This window comes from Oncorhynchus masou, chromosome 21 (genome assembly GCF_036934945.1).
Source record: "Oncorhynchus masou masou isolate Uvic2021 chromosome 21, UVic_Omas_1.1, whole genome shotgun sequence".
NCBI classification, from domain to species: Eukaryota; Metazoa; Chordata; class Actinopteri; order Salmoniformes; family Salmonidae; genus Oncorhynchus; species Oncorhynchus masou.
In genome coordinates, this window is record NC_088232.1 from 17979393 (window position 1) to 18003047 (window position 23655).

At 41.8% G+C, this 23655-nt stretch overlaps 1 protein-coding gene across 5 annotated transcripts; it reads left to right on the forward strand.

Moving 5' to 3' along the window:
• The first annotated feature begins 1629 nt into the window (after positions 1-1629).
• Positions 1630-23655, forward strand: ccdc170 (coiled-coil domain containing 170). Of its 5 annotated transcripts, none has more exons than XM_064927667.1 (11): positions 13762-13851; positions 13962-14092; positions 18841-19023; positions 19280-19465; positions 19543-19668; positions 19904-20104; positions 21547-21720; positions 21995-22144; positions 22464-22553; positions 22806-23009; positions 23165-23654. In XM_064927667.1, the coding sequence occupies exons 2-11, from the start codon at positions 14036-14038 to the stop codon at positions 23432-23434; spliced, it is 1641 nt and encodes a 546-aa protein (XP_064783739.1). In that variant the 5' UTR covers positions 13762-13851; positions 13962-14035; the 3' UTR covers positions 23435-23654. The 5 variants fall into 5 exon arrangements, with proteins under 5 accessions (XP_064783737.1, XP_064783739.1, XP_064783738.1 ...); XM_064927666.1 differs by having other exon boundaries at positions 22461-22553; positions 23165-23653; XM_064927669.1 differs by lacking the exons at positions 13762-13851; positions 13962-14092 and adding an exon at positions 17000-17152 and having other exon boundaries at positions 22461-22553.

Consider the following 23655-nt stretch of genomic DNA (forward strand, 5'->3'; position numbering starts at 1 on the left):
GGAGAGGGCCTAGAACAGAGCCCTGGGGGACACCAGTGGTGAGAGCGCGTGGCGAGGAGACAGATTCTCGCCACGCCACCTGGTAGGAGCGACCTGTCAGGTAGGACGCAATCCAAGCGTGGGCCGCGCCGGAGATGCCCAACTCGGAGAGGGTGGAGAGGAGGATCTGATGGTTCACAGTATCGAAGGCAGCCGATAGGTCTAGAAGGATGAGAGCAGAGGAGAGAGAGTTAGCTTTAGCAGTGCGGAGCGCCTCCGTGATACAGAGAAGAGCAGTCTCAGTTGAATGACTAGTCTTGAAACCTGACTGATTTGGATCAAGAAGGTCATTCTGAGAGAGATAGCGGGAGAGCTGGCCAAGGACGGCACGTTCAAGAGTTTTGGAGAGAAAAGAAAGAAGGGATACTGGTCTGTAGTTGTTGACATCGGAGGGGTCGAGTGTAGGTTTTTTCAGAAGGGGTGCAACTCTCGCTCTCTTGAAGACGGAAGGGACGTAGCCAGCGGTCAGGGATGAGTTGATGAGCGAGGTGATGTAAGGGAGAAGGTCTCCGGAAATGGTCTGGAGAAGAGAGGAGGGGATAGGGTCAAGCGGGCAGGTTGTTGGGCGGCCGGCCGTCACAAGAAGCGAGATTTCATCTGGAGAGAGAGGGGAGAAAGAGGTCAGAGCACAGGGTAGGGCAGTGTGAGCAGAACCAGCGGTGTCGTTTGACTTAGCAAACGAGGATCGGATGTCGTCGACCTTCTTTTCAAAATGGTTGACGAAGTCATCTGCAGAGAGGGAGGAGGGGGGGAGGGGGAGGAGGATTCAGGAGGGAGGAGAAGGTGGCAAAGAGCTTCCTAGGGTTAGAGGCAGATGCTTGGAATTTAGAGTGGTAGAAAGTGACTTTAGCAGCAGAGACAGAGGAGGAAAATGTAGAGAGGAGGGAGTGAAAGGATGCCAGGTCCGCAGGGAGGCGAGTTTTCCTCCATTTCCGCTCGGCTGCCCGGAGCCCTGTTCTGTGAGCTCGCAATGAGTCGTCGAGCCACGGAGCGGGAGGGGAGGACCGAGCCGGCCTGGAGGATAGGGGACATAGAGAGTCAAAGAGTCACTTTTGCCTTATGGCAAGTTGCTCCATCATGCTGGAAAAGACATTGTTCGTTACCAAACTGTTCCTGGATGGTTGGGAGAAGTTGCTCTCGGAGGATGTGTTGGTACCATTCTTTATTCATGGCTGTGTTCTTAGGCAAAATTGTGAGTGAGCCCACTCCCTTGGCTGAGAAGCAACCCCACACATGACTGTGAGAAGACCGAATTTCTTGATGTCTCATGTTCTGACAAACACCACTTTAGCTCTGACCGCATATGTGGAAGTGCGACATTGTAGGATGCGTTGGAATGAGACGCATCCAAGGCAAAAAAAACAGATATAACTAGCTTAAACTGACAGATTGTTATGGGGATTTTTTTATTATGCTAATTTGATTTATGCATTAAAATTATATGAAGTAAAAATATATATCTCCAAAGTTATTTTTTCTTTATTATATGAAGAAAAAATAAATATCCCAAAAGTTGTGCACTGGGCCTTTACTAGCCCTGTATTAGCTGACCGATATAGCCGTCTGTAGCGTGCGCAAATTATCTCCTTTTCTGCTCCCATACCCAATGGCTTTTGCTGCTGTTTTCATTTTGGGGGGGGATATTCTGTGCCATTGAAGTCGGTATCTGTTCACACAGTACCGGACAGGACCGGGAGCCGCTACAGTTCTGTTCATGGGGTCGACTGAATCTGCGCAGCAGCGGGAGGATAGCCGCAAGTGCGACGACGAGGAAGCAAAAGCAGATGAGGAGAGTGCGAACAACCTACAGGATGGCGAGACTCCTGATGCCAAGGTAAAACTAAATAGCAGATTGATGTATTGATAACTAACCCAACAGGAAACACATTTCTATATCTACAGCATCATCAAGGGGATGTTGTCCTTAAATAGCTGAAGTGAAATTTAGGGAACGTTTTAAATATGGACAGAGGAGTGCATAAACAATCACCACACTGTTACAGTAATTATACATGCATCTTATTACGTCTTCTTATCAAATGGTAGGCTTTTATTCGACGATGTTAATAGAATAACCTGTGTATGTCTCCTGACATTCAAGTGAAAGGCTTATATGGCCAATTAAAGCCTCACAATAAGAGACGATGTTTCTCAACTGTCTGTGAAGTGTTGTTTTTGTCGGGCTGCAGAGATAAGGTTGGTCATTCAGTTGATTGAAGTGAGCACTAGTGCCAGATACCGACCCCATTTAACAACAATACATTTGATACATTATCTATTTTCACTGCTTCACAAAGTATTCAACTTCATTCCCAAGTATTTAAATGAATTAAATGGCACTGGAAATAGGCTAGGTATAAAATCAAAGGGTTACATTTTCACTACTGGAAATTGTCCAACTATTATCTTTCCAGGATATATATTAGCCATATGTATGACTAAAATGAGAAGACGTTTTACAATCGGAAATGATACAATATCTCTGTCAAATGGCCACCGGAATATTGCATTGACCCCCTTACCCATTTGTTTGTACGCTGCTGCTACTCGCTGTTTATTGTCTATGCGTCGTCACTTCATCCCTACCTACATGTACAAATTAATTAACTAACCTGTATCCCGCACACTGACTCGGTACTGGTACCCCCTGCATATAGCCTCGTCATTGTTATGTTATTGTGCTACTTTTATTTTTTTACTTTAGTTTATTTTGTAAATATTTTCTTAACTCTTCTTGAACTGCACTGTTGGTTAAGGGCTTGTAAGTAAGCATTTCATGGAAAGGTCTACACTTCTAGTATTCGGTGCATGTGACAAATAAAGTTTGATTTGATGTTCTCTTTTTAGTCATAGTTATGGCCTGCTACATACAGGCTATTCTTTGGTTTATTCCTATTGACTTGCTTTACAAAGCATCACCTTCGGTGCTCGGTTATCTCCACCAAGTCTGTCCCCAAATAATTTGATTTGCTGGTTTTAAGCATTAGACTTTCAAATAGGTCTTTGTTGACTGTTGCTGGGTGCTATCGTCCTCCATCAGCATCGGCCTGTACCCTACCTGCTCTAAGCTCTCTCCTGGCCCCTTACGCTAAGTCTGAATTTGTCCTGCGAGGTGACCTAAACTGGTACATGTTTGAACCACCTGACTCAAGTCCTAATTTTGTCTTTTAAGCATTATATGTGTTATTGTTTTTACCATCGAGAACCACTTTGGAAACAATTGTTTTAATTAATACTTTCAAGTGATATCCTCTGAGTCCACATTGAACATTTTGTGTTATATGTCTGTTACCCAAAATAAATTCAATTCAAAGCAATGGGACTCCCTACATTTTTCTCAGAGTACTACCAATCCCACAAGGTATGACTCCAAACACCCAGAAAAGGCTACTCTCCTCGATGTTATCCTCACAAATAATCCTGATCGGTATCAGTCTGGTGTTTTCTGTATTGACCGTAGTGATCACTGTTTACAGCCCGTGTTCATAATGGCTGCTCAGTGAAACGACCTGTCCTGATTTGTCATAGACGCTTGCTAAAAAACTTTAATGAGCAAGCCTTCCTTCATGAACTGGCCCCTGTAAAATTGTATAGAATCAGCTTGACCCCCCCCCCCCCTCCTGTTGAAGACACTTGGACTTTATTTAAAAAAATATTTTCATTGGTATTGTTAACAAACACATCCCCATAGCGAAAATAAGAATTCAAAACAGGTTCAGCCCCTGGTTCGACCGTGATCTTGCCGAGTTACTCCACCTCGAGAATTGCATTAGGTGACAGGCTCGGAACACGCATACTCAGGCTGGCTCTCGTTCAGGCAAATGAGAAATAAGTGCACTCAGGCTATCCGGAAGGCCAAAGTTAGTTACTTTAAGGAGCAGTTTGCTCTCTGTGTGTCTAACACCAAGAAGTTCTGGAAAATGGTGAAAGATCTGGACAATAAACTCTCCTCCTCACAGCTGCCCATGTCCCTTAATGTTGATGATGTGGTTGTTACTGACAAGAAGCACATGGCTGAGCTCTTTAATCACCACTTCATTAAGTCAGGATTCCTATTTGACTCAGCCATGCCTCTTAGCCCGTCCAACATTTCCTCAGGGGAAATGGGAACCCCTTCTAATGCGACTAGCCCCGATGCTCCTCCCTCTTTTTTTCCCTGCCCTGCTACAAAGTTTCTCCCTGCAGGCGGTCACTGGGTCCGAGGTGCTAAAGGAGCTCCCTAAACTTGACCCCCAAAAAACTGTAAAACTGTAAAAAGGCCTATTTACTATAGCATTCTACAGGATACTACAAAATGCTATAGTAAGTACTACACATGATCGAGGGATACTACAGTGTGTAGTATATTATAAACTGGGGGGTTCGAGCCCTGAATGCTGATTGGCTGACAGCTGTGGTATATACCATATACTGTACCAAGGGTATGACAAAACATTTATTTTTACTGCTCTATTTATGTTGCTAACCAGTTTATAATTGCAATAAGGTACCTTGGGGGTTTGTGGTATATGGCCAATATACCACGGCTCAGGGCTGTATCCAGACACTCCGCTTTGAGTCGTGCAGAACAACCCTTAGCCGTGGTATATTGGCCATATATCACACCTTGTGCCTTATTGCTTAAGTATACTACAGTTTACTACAAAATTCTATAGTAAGTACTGCAGTATTCTATAGTAAACTGTAATATTCTTTCATGTGAGATTAGGCTACATATTTCATAGGCATGGTCAAAGGGCAATACATCTACAGCTCTGTAAGGGACCTGACTGTTCATATTCAATTAGTCCTTTTTGACACTTCTCTGCGAGTCAATGTTTGGCTTTTGATTGTGTGTTGCTATTATTATGCTGCCTCTTTGTCAGGTCTTCCCTGAGAATAATATGTCATCCTCAATGGGACTAACCTTAAAGAGATACCATCTTCTTGTGTCATTGGAGGGTCCATTCATTATTTGCACTATCATGGTCCATGTTTGACTTTTCAGTTGTTGGAGACCATAGAATAGAATACCAGAATACCAGTGGAAACTGCTACTAGTGGAATGGTGACCTTCCACTCATAGATGTATCTAAGGGCTTGATTCAATCCGTATAGCCCAAGTTCAGCGCTATAGTGCGATTGAAGTTTAAAGACAATGTTGCCACGTTTGAGGAGACTGCATTCACGGTAAACGCTGACTGCATTCACGGTAAACGCTGAGTCTATTCACGGTAAACGCTGACTGTATTCACGGTAAACGCTGACTGTATTCACGGTAAACGCTGCATAAGTCGGCTCAATCGGTAATTACCTTTACATTTCAACTGAGCTATAGTGCTGAACTTTGGCGATACGGATTGAATCTAGCCCTAAATTAAGTGTGTGACCCTAGAGAGAGAGAGAAAGAGAGAGATAGAATTTCACCTTGTCTGCACTCTTTATAAAGCATTGATTATCTTTGCACTGTAAGACACGATGAGCTCAGCTGTGGGTGAGCAGTAAGTCTGTTAGCTGTGTCTGAGGACTCAAATTCTTCATTATAAATACTTAGGTTACACATTATAATAACTTTCCAGATTAAGCCATTATACATGCTTTTAACATGTGTAGATGCTTGCAAAGGCTTCACAAATGTTGACAAATAATTACTTTTTTTGTCATTGTTTATAAATAGATAATAGAATTAAATTGATTAGATTCATTCATTAAAAGCTTATTCATGATCATTTATTACCAAATGTTACCACTTGATCACCAATTTAGATATTCAAGGGATTAAAAAGAAACAACTGCAATGGCTTTGTTGCTGAGGGTTTGTGTGTGTGTGTGTCTGTGTGTGTGTGTGTGAGTGAGCTGTTTTAAAGGACCACTCCACAGCAGGGATGGATAGAATCAGTCAGCAGCAGCTATGGTCCAGCCAACTGAGCCAAGTGTCTCTACATGGATGCTACCCAATTGGCACCCTATTTAGTTGTTGCCATTTAGGACAGACATCAAAACAGGGAAAGTACGTGTGGGTTGTTGAGTCCGTCACTAAAAGTCACAAGAATTTGTCACAACGTAAAAGCGATGTAATGACACGAGGAACCATTGTGCAATGTTTATTTTGCACCTTGTCTCATGCATATAGGTCCCAAAAACTGTGTAGAAACCTGGAACATTATCACATTATAGAAATAAATGAAGACGTGTACTTTGCTGTGTGTTTTTGGTCAGCATTTTTCTTGCAATGTTATTAGAGATGAACTATCTTCAGAGTAATGACTCGAGACGTCGGTTATAAGGCGAAAGCTTTTTTTTTAATTGATAAAACTTAACATTTTACCACTTTAGATTCTACAAAACAATAAACAATGTTTTCACCAGTGAAAACATTGACATGTTTAAGATGAGACAGAGGCCCATTTTCCATTGTTCTTTGTTGTCTAGTAGTCACAGAATGACGAGCATCATCTGTGTCTCCTTGTAATACATTTCAACCCAGCACAAACACTACTTGTTAATCATTTGTGCCTGAGATTCCTTTTTAGTAACCCAAGTTCTACAAATCTTCCAAGCTTATTTATCTGAGGTGGCAAATTCTCAGATTCTTTGCATGCAAATAGGATCATAACTTCATAGAGGACGTCCTGGTTCCTGATTAGTTGAAAGCAATAAATAACATTACGGGATAACATGACTCATGCACTAGTACTACTATTGCAGTCTTAAAAGCTGTAACCCTTTCTCCCAAAGGGAAATGTGATTCTGACAAAAAGTGCATTTACATGTATTTAATCCTTACAAGTGTCTATTGGTACATCCGTGCGTCAATCTAATTAACATAATACAAACATTCCCATAAAGAAATTAAGCTGGAGATATCATCTGCCTATGTTGGCCTTCCGCATCTGCAGTGGAAGGTGGCCGAGCTACAGCTGTGTTTGTCAGACCATGAGACATTCCTGAAAATTGGCCTACAAACTATTATCTTATTACTCTCACGAACTTGATGGTGTTCTCCATTTTGCTCTATGACCCCCACTAGTGTCATGTCTGAAGGTAACCCATACACACAAATGAAAGTAAGTAGGTAGTTTTGTGCCAACAAATATAAGGGCTTAAATATATATAAAAAAATATATCTCCGAGATATAGGACAGACACTTCAAAACACTTATTCATTATTATAAATTGTTTTACTGTCTTTTTTGCCATTTATGAATGTGTTATTCAATGCATTTATATGGGCTAAATTAAATATTTTATTCAAAAAAAGGTATATATATATATATAAATAAATAAAAAGAAGATACCTGAAAGAGATCCTAAAATTAAAAATCAAATAGCTAAATGATCCTTGTTATCTTACAACAATTCCATAATTCCATATGCTAGTTTAGTACCCGCCCCACCCCACCCCAGAGGTCAAGTTATGTTGTATGTATGTGTATATATATATATATATTATCTCAAAATGTTCCCTTCTCCGTTTTAGTTACTCCAAAAGAATGGACAGATCTCCGGGCTGAGTGAAAAAGCAGCGGGCAAGATTTAGGAGGTCAGCGGACTGTGTGAAGACAGGGTCGTTGCAGACGGTGAGTCATCACAGTGTGGACGAGAGTTAATTTGTGTGTGTATGAGAAAGGATTTACTTTTGGTTTATTTGAAAAAGAGTTCAGTTGTTTCCTCAAGTTCTTACAATGTTACGATCATGGTGAACACTTCACATTGAGCTATATATATGGTTGTAAAGAGTTTATTTGTAGTTTATAATTCTAGGTTATTTGTATGAATCAGGCAATTTAACAGTTTTGGGTAATGCATATTTGTTTTTTCATTGCAGTTGGTGAGACAAATTCAGTTATCATTTCTCAGAATAAGGACATTCAAGAGATGATAGAGACTCTCACAGAGAAGATACCACCTCTGGAAAACATGATGGGAAGGAATCACCAGATGCAGACGATGAGGCATCAACAAATGAGACTGAAACAGAAGTTAAATTAAATTAAGTCAATTAACATTTTAAAAAATTCTTCAGTTCAATTGGTTTAAAATTTACATTGAAAAAAGACTGACACAACACAAGAAGAAGTGAGCCCTAAGAAAGTAGATGGCGAAGCAAGAACTCCTGAGGATATCAAGGACACAAAATAGACCACTATAGATAATGCTGAGGAGAATACCGAGCAGAGCAGATCTGACTGATACAATACAATAAAATAAATTGTTGGTGATACACCAAAAGAGTCTGTTGGCGATACACTAAAAGTGCTTATAGATGATACACTAGAAAAACTGGTTGACAAAATACTAAAAGAGCATGCTGATGATATACCAGATGAGCCTACTGATGATACACAAAAAGAGCTTCTACACTAGAAGAAGCGCATATCGACGATGCACCGAATGAGGTTGTTGATGACACAACAGAGGAACCTGCTGATGATTGTACCTCTTGCCATATGATGACAGACCTCACATTTGTGACATTTTCTCTATAAAACCACAAAGGAACATACCACAGAAATGATAGAACCTAAGGAGGAAGTCACACCTGAAGAAGTGGCAAAAGTAGAGAGAGAGGCAGAGGCACCAGCCCCACTGGTTCCGGTAGTTTACGAAATGTCTCCATTGAAACATTTTTTCCTAACAGGAAAAATACACAAGCAGGTTAATCAAGAACCCACAAAAGAATACAAGGTGGAACCTAAGGATGAAGTCAAGGAAGAACCTACGGAAGAACCCAAGACCGAACCCAAGGATGAACCCAAAGAGGAACCAAAGGAAGAAGTCATTGAGAAATCTAAGGACAAAGTCAAGGAGAAAGTAGAGGAGGAAGTCTTCCCAACCGAAGAGACAGAGGCACCAGCACCAACCATTCTGGATGTTGAAGAACAAATTATATCCCCAATTAAGAAGTTTTTCACTACTGGAATCTTTGCCGGTTTAAAGAAAAAGAAAAAGTTTATAGAAGAGGAAACGCCCGAATATGCGAACGTTGAGAAGGAACAGGACCTGCAAAGCATTGAAAAACAGGAGGACATAAACACAGCAGAGGAAGCTGGACTTGAACAAGAACAAACAAAAGAGGAGATCAGTCCAGGTGTTGAGGGGGAACAAAATGAGAAAGAACTTCAATTTGAAATTGCAGCCACAATGTTAGCCGGAGTAACAGATTCCCTAATGGCTGAGGCATCCAATGTCCCCAAACTCATTAAGAGTAATGTCCCAAAAAGTAGTGGAAACAGAGAGGATGTTCTTGAAGAGCAGACAGCTACTAATATATTACAGACAATTATCTCAAATGAAGCTGAACTTCTTAGTTCAGATATTCTTGAAGACCTGTGTCCTTGGAGTTTCATAACTGTTATAACAAATAAAGTTGAAACAAATGAAGCCAAACTTCTGAGCTCTCAAAACAAAGTTAAAACACAGGAAAGTCTTGAAGAGCAGTCTCATTCTTGGGGATTTGTCACAGTCACAGAGGATGTTCCTGAAGAGGAGCCAGCTCCTGTGGTATTACTGACAGTTACCTCAAATGAGGCTAAACGTCTTAACTCTCAAGAGAAAGCTAAAACCCAAGGAAGTCCAGTCCAGGATATTATTGACAAGCAGTCTTCTTCTTGGGGATTCCACACAGTTATCTCAAATGAAGCTGAACTTCTTAGCTCACAAGAGAAAGCTAGAAATCAAGGAAGTCCACTGAGGAAGCTCTTGTCTGGGGCTGGTTTGAAGAAGCTTACTAGGAAGCGGAGAGGTAGTAAACCAGACAAGTTGACTGGATCTGGTGAGCATGTAGCTGAGGATCTACTGTCATCCACAGATTCAGCGGAGTACCAGAAAGGAGAAAGTACTGCCTCTCTGCCAGAAGAATTATCAGCAGAGCAGGTAAATGTGTCTGCTCAGGCTGGGTTGAGCCACGAATCAGATGATGTAACCTCTGACAGTGAAAGGAAGAAGGATGGTACCTGGACTTCCTTCAAAAAACGAATGACGCCCAAAAGACATCTCAAAAGATCCTCTGAGAGTGAGGATGAGTCAGCACTTGTAGGCTTACATGAGGAGCCAAAGCAAAGTGAAGGGGAACAGGTACTAGAACATATCACAGAAGAGCCCCAAAAAAAGGTTGATATATCTGTGTCTTGGGAGGCTTTCCTATGTGGATCTGCAAAGAGGAGGGGCAGAAAAACATCGGACTCAGAGGAGCAAGCACCCATGAATGAAGGTAAAATACTAAGTGAACCAGGAAACACTGCAGCGCCGCCATTGGACAGTTCTCAAGAGAGAGGTTATGAACATTTTACCTCTTCCCCTGAGCAAGTTGGAAGTCCCTCTGGGAGTGAAGGGGTGTCTACATGGAAATACCTTAAAAAGCTGATCACCTCAAAAACAAAGGCAAAAACCGAGGAGGCCGTCAAAGTTAACTCACCAGAGCAGATGCAATCTGGCATCGAAATCACCAAAGAGAAGTCTTCTTTTTCTCTAAAGAAACTCCTCCCTGGACGCAAAAAGGGAAAGCATGGAGAAAAGCAGGAACCAATCTCTTCTGACAAGGCAGATATGGGTGTTGGATCGGACGATGAGGAGGACTCTGAAACGCCAGCAGTGGTCCCCATGTCAGAGTTTGATGCAGAAGAGCTAGGAGAGAAACACAACATATCAACTGAGGCTGTTATAGAAACTCTATTACACATAACAGAAGAAGAAACCCAGCCAGACATCTCTAGCACTTTCACCGAATCGACCATACCCAAAGACACCCTGCCCACTGAAGCAGAGAAGGCTCAAGCCAAATATACTGTAGAACATTTGTTCCCATCAACATTCCCCACTGCTATGGAAAACTTTGAGGACCTTACGGAATTCATAAGTAAACATCAGCAACTCAGTGATATACCTGAAGAAGTGTCTACTCCTGAAGAAGCCACTCAAGACGATACCATAGCCGAGGACCTAATAGAGTTGACATCTGAAGCAGTCACTGCCCCAGAACCTCTAGATGAAGAAACAACAGAAATGGTTTCAGCAGTGTCACAGCTGACAGATGAGTCTCCCAAAACATCAGGCAGCACAACACCTGTCCCAATAGAATACGAGTTAAAGGATACAGAGTTACTTCTGCATGAGACTGTTGATACCATTAGCAGAACCCAAACTCTCTCATTGGTAAATAGAAAAGGCCCACATCTGGAAGCTATTTCAGTTTCTCCACAAATATTACACACACCAAAAGAGAAGGAAGCAACAGTTTTGATAGCTCATGAAAAATCAGATGCAGTTGAAATCCGCACAGGTGAAGAGTCTCAACAAATTGATCTTGTTGATAAAAGCCCAGTGACTCCTATGGTAGAGTGTCCATCTGAGGTCACTGAGGTAGTACGCACAGAGTTGGCACCTGAGGACACTGAAGAGTCTGATGCTGCAAGAATCACTACAGATGATTTACACAAAGCTGAAGATGAATCAATTACAATCATGTGCATAGAAACTGAAAAGGACCCACAAACAGAATTGGTAAATGAGTTAGAAGAGGCAAGACCAGAACTTGTATCCTACATTAATTCAGAAGAAGGTGTAGCTCAGGTTGACGAAAAGGTGGTAGCAGAAGAAACTCCACAGCCTGATACAGAGAGTCTGGATGTATCAGTCACAGACAAACTTATCTCCATACAACCTCTCACGGAGTTCACTCTTGAAGAAGAGAAAGCGGAATTCCTGGATGTTGCGGAGGATGCTGCAGACAATGACAATGCACCAGTTCTAGAAACAATCACATGTGAGGTTCAAGATGTCACAGCTGCAATGCATGACGTTTCAACGTCGGAACCATCTGACGTTCTGGAATGTTTGATTGCCATAGTGACACCTGAAGTAGAATCCCCAGAGAAAAGGGATCATGTGGGTTCTCTAAGACCACTTGAAGAAGCAAGGCCAGTACTTGTCACCACCGTTAATTCAGAAGAAGCTCAGGTTGAAGGAAAGGACGTTCTGAAAACTTTGATTGCTGTAGTGGCACCTGAAGTAGAATCCCCGGAGAAGAAAGATCCTTTGGGTGCTCTAAGACCACTCATATGCTCTGCTATGGTTCAGACACTAAAGGTAGAGGACATGGTTGTGATGAAGAATGTGCCTTCAGCACAGTTTGTTGATGGCCATGTGATCCAAGTACAAGTGACGGATGCAGAGCTAAAGTCAGCTGAAGAAATTGTTGAGATAGTGCTTGAAGTGGGCTCATCTGATGCAAATGATCACAATATTCTATTACAACAGGTGAACACTGAGATTGAATCAGATGAAGCAAATGTTAAGACAACCCGTGAGGTGGGCTCAACTGATGATCACGAGATTATAGTACAAGTGGCGGATGCAGCGTTAAAGTCTGCTCAAGTAATTGTTGATCAAGGGCTTGAAATGGACTCAACCAATGTCATTGATCATGAGATCCAATTAAAAGGGTTGGATGTAGAGATTGAATCAGCTGAAACAATTGTTGATACAGTTCTTGAGGTTGTCTTAACTGATGTCAAGGGTCATGAGATCCAGGTACAAGTAACAGATGCAAATGCTGAGAAGGGTTCAGCTGAAGCTATTGTGGAGACAGCACTTGAGGTGGTTTCCTCAACCGATATTAAAGAGGTCATAGAAGTTTGTGACAAAATGGAGGACGAAGGAGAGGGTGAGAATGCCACTGAGAAGATTGAGGACGACATGTTTGAAGAGGCCAGCAGTATTATAACTCAGGAAATTGTCCAACATGTGCAGCAGAACTCATCAGAAGACCCCAATGTTGTACCACAATCAAGTGAAAAGGCTGAAGTTGAATTATCGAGTGAAGCAGAAGTTTCGAAATCACCAGAGAATACACCAGTGGTCGCAGTTATAGAGAGTCAAGGACATCCACATGTAACTGCACAGGTGCAAAAGACAATTCATTTATTTGAAAACTACTTCGATCTTAATACTCAGGGAAATGCACAAGAACCTTCAGAAAAAGAAACGGAGCCCTCGATTTCTCTCGAAGTTGATACAGTATGTGAGGATAGAAAAACTCCTGAGGCATTTGTAGAGCCCACTTCTGAATTCAACAGCATACCTGACGACACAGTTCCCACTACATTTGCAGAGTCTTGTTCACAGGCAGATGTGCAAGATGTTTTTGGAACAGAGGCTGAATTCATGATTTATTCTGAAGTAGATCAAGCCATTGATGTTTCAGACTCTACTAGCGGGAATGAGAAGGAACTAGTGGGAATGGTAGTAGAATCAGCAAAGGAATCAGTGGAGTCATTTGAAAAGAGACTATCTATTGAATCCCATGTCCATATCCATCTCCACATTAAACCCAGAGATACTGGAGTTGTGTCCGCGGGATTAGAGTCACCACCGCGTGCTATTTGGCCACCTCCAAGTACTACTGCAGAAGTTGCAGAGAATACTGACAGCCTTCTAACAGAATCAATAGAAAGTGCTCAACTTTGTGAAGTCAGTCAAATTGAGCAAACCAGTGCCACTGCACCTCATGTGCCACTGCATACCCCACCTGCAACAGTGCTGTACACCCTAAACCCTGAAACAGAACAGGTAATGACCAATGCAGTAGGGTCTAACCCACAGATAGAGGAAGAGAATGACCTAGAACTGTGGCTGGATGCTGAGGAAGATATTGGCACAGTAAAATCCAATATCTTGGAGGTTCTACTAAGCAAAAAAACAGATAGAGTAGAGAAGATGCTGCAGGACAGTGGAGATATATTTGATATTGCACTTGAGCCTCAAAGCTTTCTGTCCGGAGGTGATACCTAATAAGACTGCAGCCATTCCACCAAACTGACGTATCATGAACTGGTAAGTCAGTCCTTTACATTTCTTGTTATTCTACTTTGTATTTAAGTACTTGAAGAAGTACACAAATATAATGTCTCCTGAACTTGTCTTCTTGAACTTTCTTCTCTTAGGTTTAACGAGCTAAAGGAGTGCTGGACTACCAAAGAACAACCTGAAAGAGAAGATAGAAGTCCGCACATGAAGGATGACCCACCACAACGGAGCTAATGGAGACATTCTTCGGATCGTTGAATACATTAATGTTAGTTTCAATGTTATTATATCAAAGTTTAACTGTATGTGTAAATTACTTCTACTTATTTAAATACAATTTGTGTTCCTTTTCAAGGAACCATGTCATCTTATCAGAACTTGGAGGTACAATAATGTATATTATATAATATTTATGTTAAAATGTTTGTCCTGTTTGTCCTTCTACAGCGTATATTTATCTGAGTTTAGTTTTATTTAGCGTTAATGTAATTTGTGGGTTGAACAGAAGCCTTCCATTTATCAACATAACAACACTTACATTCAACACAGGACATACGTACCCCACTGCTCACCAAAACAATGCAAATACAAACTGTGATTAGATATACAGGTATGTAGATTTGTTCGCGTTGTTACTGTGTCTTCTGTCAGACACTAAATGTTTGCTCAACTCAGCACATAACAGTAATACAACATTTGCTCTAGTCATGTGTAGTGACTAGAATTTGTATCACATTTATCATCATTCCTATGAATATTGCCATCCATCTTCATTATCTCAGAATTATAGTTGAATTGCCAAGTTTTCAAACTATGCACTGCAATGGTTAGTTGACACAGACCAAAATACTAATACAAAATGTGTATTTTATCATGAGTTACGTGATGTATCGGTCACAGACAAACTTATCAACAGAACTATATTTGTGTATTCATTTTTTTTTGCATGTGAATATACACGGAGTATACAAAACATTAAGAACATGACATAGCTTTCACCTGGATTCACCTAGTCAGTCTATGACCCTTTATTGATGTCATTTGTTAGGTCCACTTCAAATTCAGTGTAGATGGGCAGAGTGGGGGGGGGGGGGTTAAGAAGGATTTTTAAGCCTTGAGACAATTGAGACATGGACAAAATATTTAAAGATGCTATGGCAGAAATCGCTCTGCCATTTCCTGCTTGATAAAATTCTAATAGTTCGCTTAATGTAAGTTTATGGGACAAAACAAGCAAGTATAGTGTAGAGAATCATTGTACCATCTAAAATATATTTTCCATAATCAAACATTGTATTTTCAGCTGTTTGAAGCTGGTGTACAAAACGGAAAGTAAAAGACAAAAAACTAAACTTAAGAATGGGAGGCAGAGAAATAGTGCACATAACAGATCTACCACTTCTTCGACTTTCTTTCAATGACAATGACAGATCTATAACACACATTTCTATATGAATTTGGCCAGGTAGTGAAAAAAGTGACATAATGCAGCTTTAAGTGCCTTTGAACGGGGTATAGTAGTAGGTGCCAGGTGCACCGGTTTAAATGCGTGTCAAGAACTGCAACGCTGCTGGGTTTTTCACGCTCAAGTTTCCCATGTGTATCAAGAATGCTCCACCACCCAAAGGACATCTAGCCAACTTGAAACAACTGTGGGAAGCTTTGGAGTTAACATGGTCCAGCATCCCTGTGGGATGCCTTGCCTTGACACCTTGTCGAGTCCTTGCCCTGACGAATTGAGGCTGTTCTGAGGGCAAAAGGGGGTGCAACTCAATATTAAGGTGTTCCTAATGTTTTGTACACTCAGTATATATATATATATATATATATATATATATATATATATATATATATATTCCTCTTTGTCTTCAAATGTAATATTAACTAATAACTAAATGCAAAACATAAAATAGTTGCATGAACACATTTATATTTCAAAGCTGTGAATGAAATAAATGAAAACTATTTACATCCGGCTTGAAGGACCACTCTGACCCTCTAGGGGCCTTTCTTACAGATGAGTTAAGGTTCTGTCACTATGCTTCTACCTATACTAAATACAGCAAGACGTGATGACAATGCGCAAGTTAGTTCAGTCTACTTTATCTTATAAAATCAAACACAAAAAAAATTCTAAAAGGAGATGACAGCTGTCACCAAAAGTATGTGCTCTAGATATTCATGGCTCATATGAATGTGAATAACATTTGACATGGCAAGACCACAGACAATTAGCATCTTCTAAATGACCTGCAGTGCCAGGCAATAGGCTCAGCTTCTTCCAGACAAGTCACTGGGTTGATGAGATATTGGATTGTTTGGTTGAATTATTACAGTTTGCCAGAATGAAGAAATACACCGAAATGTATGTCTGCAAATATATAAATACGTCCAGTGAATCAATACATATAGGCAATTTAAAGTTTCAACTCAAAATATAAACACAAGCATATAAAGCCCCAAAAAACATGCATATTAATGATGGGGATGTAATGACTCACCGATACGCATCAGTTCCTTATTTAAATGTTTAAAATAGGACTGCGTCGGTCCACGGACCACAAACCATCCAAATGTAGCATGCATCGGTCAGAAAATCGATTCAAAAGTGACGAATCGCACATTCACAATTCTTTCTACCTTCCCGACAAGACCTCATACTTGTGACAACTGATGCGAACCAAGCATGTAACTGTGTTGACAGTCATTGATCTACAAATCATTTTGATTGTTGAATAACCCTAGGGAATTTTTTTTATTACAAAAAACACAAAGGTTAAATAAATAAAATAGATACATCCATTAGGCATTTCCCAGTCCTCTAATCTGATTGGTGGACGGCATCACCTTGTCCTCCTTTGGGGTCAGCTGATTGGTTCTGGATGGTTTTTTGGCCCTAGGGCCTTTAGGAAGTTTCTTCCCACTTCCAGGCATGGTCACTGGTTTAATAGGGGCCGTTGAATAGAGCCTCCTCTGTATACTGACACCCAACTGTCTGGTGGAGGTGGAATGACCAATGATTGCTGATAGTGACACAACACCGGTGCTGAAACATGGTGACACATTAGGAAACTTCTCGCTTCCTGTCTCCTCTGATAGTCCTCTGATGCTGTTGGGAGTGTGTGTGTGTTTGAATGACAGGTCCTATGATGAACATATAGATAGAATACAGTTCTAGGAACTGTATTCTATACAGTTCTATACAGTTCTACTCCTCAAAGGCTGCTGTATCCTCAGACGGCACAACAGTGTCCGGAGCATGTTTTCTGCATGGAGGGACTGTACACAGAAATGCAAAGAGAAGAGAAAACATAAGCATTCTGCCTAGGTAAATCAATAAATGTGAAATATTGAATAATGATGGGAACAACTATGGGTTTTATTATATTCAAAATGACCCCATTATAAAACCTTCACATATAGAAATGCATTTTGGCAATGTACTGTACATTAATATGGCTAGCTATACTGCAGGGCAGGAAGATTGACCTTGGGTGAATGGCATTGAATGGGAATGCATGCAATAGCTAGCTAGATAGATTACAATAAACGTTCTGGGCAACATTAGCTATGGTCAGAGGTCACTATATTGTGGCTGTTCATGAACCTCACAATAAAGCACGAGAGTATCACTATCCCAAATCAAACCTTCCATGATGTAGCTCAGGTTCGTGCACTAGCACGTGCAAGGTACTATAGCTAAATAGCGAGCTTCAAATGAATGAGGATGTAACCAGACAGAAGGGGCTTTAGTTATAAATATCTTTGATGTAACGTTAACGTTAGCTAACCTAAAGAAGCTAACCTAAAGAAAATAACTCACCAAATCAGGCTTTGCAAACAAGAATATGTTTCAATGGCTGTCATCTTAAAATAACTACAGTATCTACGTTAAGTCACACTAGATCCGCAAAACAGTTTGAGGTTTGAACGCATGCTTGTTGTGCATAAAGTTTCATTTGAACAGCTACCGTATTTTCTGGTTGCAGTGACGCGTCGTAGTGTCATCCTGAAGCAAGGGATCCTGAACAACAGTACCCTCTGTGGTGAAACGAGAGACAATGTTTTCTGTTGCCTGGAGACTCCTGGAAACAGCACTGTATAGCACTTGGTTGAAATCCCAACCCAAAACTCTCACCTATATCTATTCTATTTATAAGGCGACCTACAGTTAACACAGATAAATAAAATGGAAAGTATTGATACCGCAACAGAAGGCAGACAACTGGATAAGGTAAAATAGAAATGTCATGAATAGAGCTGACCTTCTACATGTCAGGGAAGCATGTTTGTTCTACACTTAAAGGACTTTTTTTTTGCTGCAAACGTCACCGCAAATCGCAGTGTTTGAAAATCACTGTTGTTAAAAAAAACGATGTCATCTGGTATAACTTTTTTACTTTATATTTCTTTTAAATAAAAAAAACGTAATTTGCCAGTTTTCACATATACACAGGTAATGAAAATTAGGTTGTAAAGTTGTCCTTTAACATAACCTAACATATTGTTATATATATTTTTTTAATTTACCCACCTTTTCTCTCTAATTTCATGATATTCATTTGCGATCTTGTCTCATCGCTGCAACTCCCCAAAAGGCTTTGGGAGAGGTGAAGTTTCCTCCGAAACATGACCCGCCAAACTGTGTCCCTTAACACCCGCCCAACCCGGAATCCAGCTGCACCAATATGTCGGAAGAAACAGAGTTCAACTGACAACCAAAGTCAGCCTGCAGGCACCCGGCTTGCCACAAGGAGTCGCTAGAGTGTGATGAGCCACGTAAAGCACCCCGGCCAAACCTTATTCTAACCCTGATGAAGCTGGGCCAATTGTGCGCCGCCCTATGGGTCTCACGGTCATGGCCAGTTGTGTTACAGCCTGGGATCGAACCAGGGTCTGTAGTGATGCCTCAAGCACTGTGATGCAGTGCCTTAGACCGCTGCGCCACTCGGAGACTACTAACATAACATATTTAACTTGTTCCACAACATTGTGCCCTGCTTAATGTGTCCCCAGGTGGAGCCCTGCCTTGAGAGGGACAGACTGAGGATGAGGGTCTCTGTGTTGGAGGAGAGTGTGAGGTCCTACGAGGTAGAGTGTAAAGCCAGCAGAGAGACGGTGATGAGACTGGTGGCAGAGGTGGCCCGGGAGAGGAGGAACACAGCAGGCAGTGCAGAGGCTCTCGATCTGCTCAGACTAGTATGTATCCATATGTGCATCCTTTTAAAACACATACGCTTTTCACTTTGTGCTGATACGAGCTGTACTTTGCTGGCTCTGATATATATTTTCCAGGGCAGTACAGCCTGGAATTGGCTTGTCTCAGTAGTGTACTACTGTCATCTTTGTTGTGTATAAGCATAAATTAATATGTTAAATCTTTATACATGCATTATGTACAGTAAATGGTTATTTGTTGCAATTTTGCATTTCCTTATCAAAATTTGTCTTCCAGGATTTAGATAGTGCCTTGCTGACCAAGAGGAGCACAGATATGGAGAACCAGAGTCTAGCAGAGAGGCTGGAGGCCAATCAACGTGTGGTTGAGGCAGCCAAGCAAGAGGCAGGGTGCCTGGAGAGGCAGATCCAGGAGCTGGAAGGGAAACTCCAGACCAGCCAGGGGAAAAACCAGGCTACAAAGGTAGGATTGCAATATTCCCAGGTTTTCCCAGAAATCCAGTTTGAAGGATTCTAGAAATTTTGAGACCCCATTCACAGGGGAGACTGCAGGCCCTCCTGGGGGAGGTAGGGGCCCTTCTACAGCTGGGTCTCTCCATGGCAACCGAGGAGGAAATACTACAGAGACTCGGGGACCTCTGCACCAGGCAGGAACGTATGAAAGCGGTAAGCAGGGGTTTTTCTTTTCTTATACTGCTACATTGTTATTACATCATGTGACAGTTTCAATAGGCAAGAATATAATATACTGATAATCAATCAGGATTTTCAATCATTTTATACCTGAAGATACAATGTTTGAACGATAGCCTAAAGTGGTTGCGCATTGCAATAACCTTGAGTAGTTATTCTTTATCAGTAGTTTTGTTTTTAAGTTGTAGCCGCCAATATTTCCTGTTAGATCACGGAGGAGATGGAAAGGAGGCTGTCCCAGGGCCGTGAGGATGTGTCCAGGCAGACAGAGCTCCACCACAGTGCCCTGCAGAGAGCCCAGCTGGCTGAGCAACAGGTCACAGACCTTAGCGACAGGCTGCAGGGTTTGGAAGCTGAGCTGATGACTTCAGACGTGCACCGAGATGGGCTGAGTCATGACAGACAGCTTGTGAGTGAGCACACTGGCAACCATGTAGAGTGTGCAGTAGGTGAACATCACACATTTCTCCACTGGTGCTGCCCCCCCCTCCCCAAAAAATTATAACAGTCTTTGTAACTAATGTTAGACACAGTATATAGAACATATAACTACGGTAGGAAATAACACTGTTGATACCTGATACCTCCATGCTTTAGTACGCTATAGTAAATAATCCCACAGCACCCAATCCCCCTCCTCAAAAAATATCTAAACAACTACACCCTTGCCTTTCGTGAACCAACTCCTTTTTCCTACTAGCATTGGCTTTTCTGATAGCTACTTTATTGAGGAAAAATTGACTTACTATAACTGCGATGTGGTTGTCCCACCTAGCTATCTTAAGATGAATGCACTAACTGTAAGATGCTCTGGATAAAAGCGTCTGCTAAAAGACGAAAATGTAAACGTAAAACGTACACTGGGTGTACGAAACAATTAGGAACACCTGCTCTTTCCATGACATAGACTGACCAGGTGAATCCAGGTGAAAGCTATGATCCCTTATTGATGTCATTAGTTAAATCCACTTCAAATCAGTCCCCGGGTCCAGAACAAATTCAAGGAAACATACAGTATTATACAGAGCCATAAGTGGATGGAACTCAGCAAACCTGGTTTAAAAAACAACAACTAATAAAGCGACACTTCACGGCACAACACCTCCCCCCCATGTGACCTTCTTGTTGTGTGTATGTACTGACGTGTGTTAACTGATAGATGCACACACACACTACATGTTAATGTTTAGAAACGGATGTCAATTCTAAAGTCTTTTTTTTGGTAAAGCCTTTTTCGTTGTGTGTCGGACCCCGTCACTAAGACTAGCTGATGCTAATGGGGAGCCTAATAATTCAAAGCAAATCAGTGTAGATGAAGGGGAGGAGACAGGTTAAAGAGAGATTTTGAAGTCCTTGAGGCAATGGAGACATGGATTGTGTATGTGTGCCATTCAAAGAGTGAATGGGCAAAGGCAAAAGTGCCTCATAAACTCAGTTTATAGAGTGCGGTAATAGAGCACGGGAGCAGCATACTATGTGTGGGAGCTTTCCTTTTTGTATTACCACATCTGGAAAGGGACCTTAATAGGACCAGGACCACGACCATCCTCGTACTAAAATCATAATGGTACATTTACTGTAAATGGATTTGGATGTTTCTAGAATAGCAGAGATATTACTGCCTTGGCCTGTATTCACAAAGTGTCCCCAGAGTAGGAGTACTCATCTAAGAACAGGCATCTAAGAACTCTTATTCGTTATGACCACCTGTACCTAAAATGTATGCATGTATGACTAAGTCTCTTTGGATAAAAGCGTCAACTAAATGGCATATATTATTTAAAAGGCTAAATTGCAGCACTCCAACTCCGAGACACTATGTAAATATGGGCCTTGTGTTTTCCCATGCAGTATGAGCAGTTCCTGGAACAGTTGTCAGAGAGGATGAAAGTAGACGGTATCGCCACTGACCTGGGCTATGACATGAGGCTTCAGCTCATTCTGTCTCGGGCAGAGCAACTTGTCAAACTAGAAGGGACGGCTTTGGTGGAGAGCAAGACCCTGGCCCACAACCAACAGCGAAAGGTACACAAAATGAAACTAGTAGCTACTGAACCAACAACTTAGGAGTGTACATATCATTTGTTTATAGTCAGAGGGTTGTTTGCACACCTTACATCATTGTATAAAACAAAACTCAAGCACACTGGTATTTTTGTATGATCCGCATTCCACAATGTACAGTATTTAATGGATCGCACGCCAACATTTATGTCAATCTAGTTACTATCATTACTGTTCCATCTACTAGTATCATTGTATGTTGTGCTTAAACACCTGTTTACCATGTTACCTGCAGTTGAAGATCCAGAAGGAGCGGTTGGAGAGTAAGGAGCTCCACATGGAGCTGTTGAGGAGGAAGGTGTCTGAGCTAGAGGAGGAAAAGAGAAGTCGCTCAGCCCTGGCCATGCAGCGAGACGACGCCAATGTGACCGCCCGGAAGTTGCAGGTAGCCTAGAGGTTAGAGGGGTGGGCTAGTAGCCAGAAGGTTGCTGGTTCAAGCCCCAGGCACGGGCGTAAAAAGTGGAAACTGAACCGGCAACTGAAGGGCTGCTGGTCTGTGATCCCAGGTACTAGCTCCTGCCATTGTGCCCTTTAGCATGGCACTTCCCCCCTAAAACTGAACCCCTAAAGCTCCACATCCAGGGGCGAGGTTAAGATAGACAGAAGCCACATTTCTGTTTCTTACTAAACTGACGATAAAGTATGTATTCTACTGTATCTAAAGAATCTATTCTATCTTAAGTATCTATTCTATCCTAAAGAAGAAGGTGGAGCGACTACAGGAGGAACTAGGATCCAGTAAGATCTCCATCACAGAGCTCAAGGCCCAGCTGTCACACACCAACGAGCTGAAGGTAGAGGGCAGGACAGCTCAGGCCCACACATCCTCTAGAGGCAGAGTCATATAACTTCATTTCCTGGCAACTTCCTGTAGCTACAAGATTGCATATTGAGTTTGAATAAAAGTTGGTTATTAAAACCCCTAAGCACTGTCTTATATGTAAATTGGGAATAATTGTTTAAATACTATACTTTCTAATGTTATGTTGTTGTTAAGTAACATGATCAAAATACATTCATGTCCAATTTGGAATGATGTGTCGAAGCTCAAAGTCCTGGAGCAGAGTCAGACCAATGCGGAGCAGAGTAAGAGACTGGAGGACATGGAGAAAGGCAAGGCCAAGGTGGAGAAGAAGTTCAGCACAGCCAGGACAGACCTACAGAGCCAGGAGCATCTGGCCAGGGAGGCCCAGCAGCAGTTGACCAGCCTTAGACAGACCCTGGCTCAGCTCACTGACAGAGAGAGAGAGGTGGGGAGGATGGATGGATGGATACATAGTCGTATTAACATGCACATGCATGTACTCACGCACGCACGCACACACACATAATATCATTTGATTGAGGAGTACAGAAAAAGACCATCCGAAACCTGACTGGCGATATGTTTACTTTGTTGTTTCAGTTGGTAGACTTCCGTATGGTGGTCTCTCAGATGTTAGGTCTGGATGTCTCAGCCCTGGCCCTTCCAAACTATGAGATCATCAAATCTCTGGAGAGCCTGCTTCACCCCCACCATGACCTCCACCACCACTCCCTGGCCCTGTCCTGGCCCTGTCCTACCCACTGCCAGAACCACCATCTCCTACAGCTCCATGACCGAGATACCTCTGGGTCTGTCACATCCCGCTCAGCTTTCTCTCAGAGGTCCACTGGCCCCGAGGCTCTCCTGTGAACGAAACGTACATCTGCTCATCCCGAGGACTCTGCTCAGGACAGGCACCTGTATGATATGAATGATTTATTTAAATGATCAAAATGTATTCATTTGAGATGCATCATATATATTTTTGCCCGTTGAAATTGGATTTGACATGAGTTTATGTCATATCCAAAGTCAGATCCACATACTGTCAAGTCAATAGCACTGAATCAGCCATTTTGAATAAAAGACAC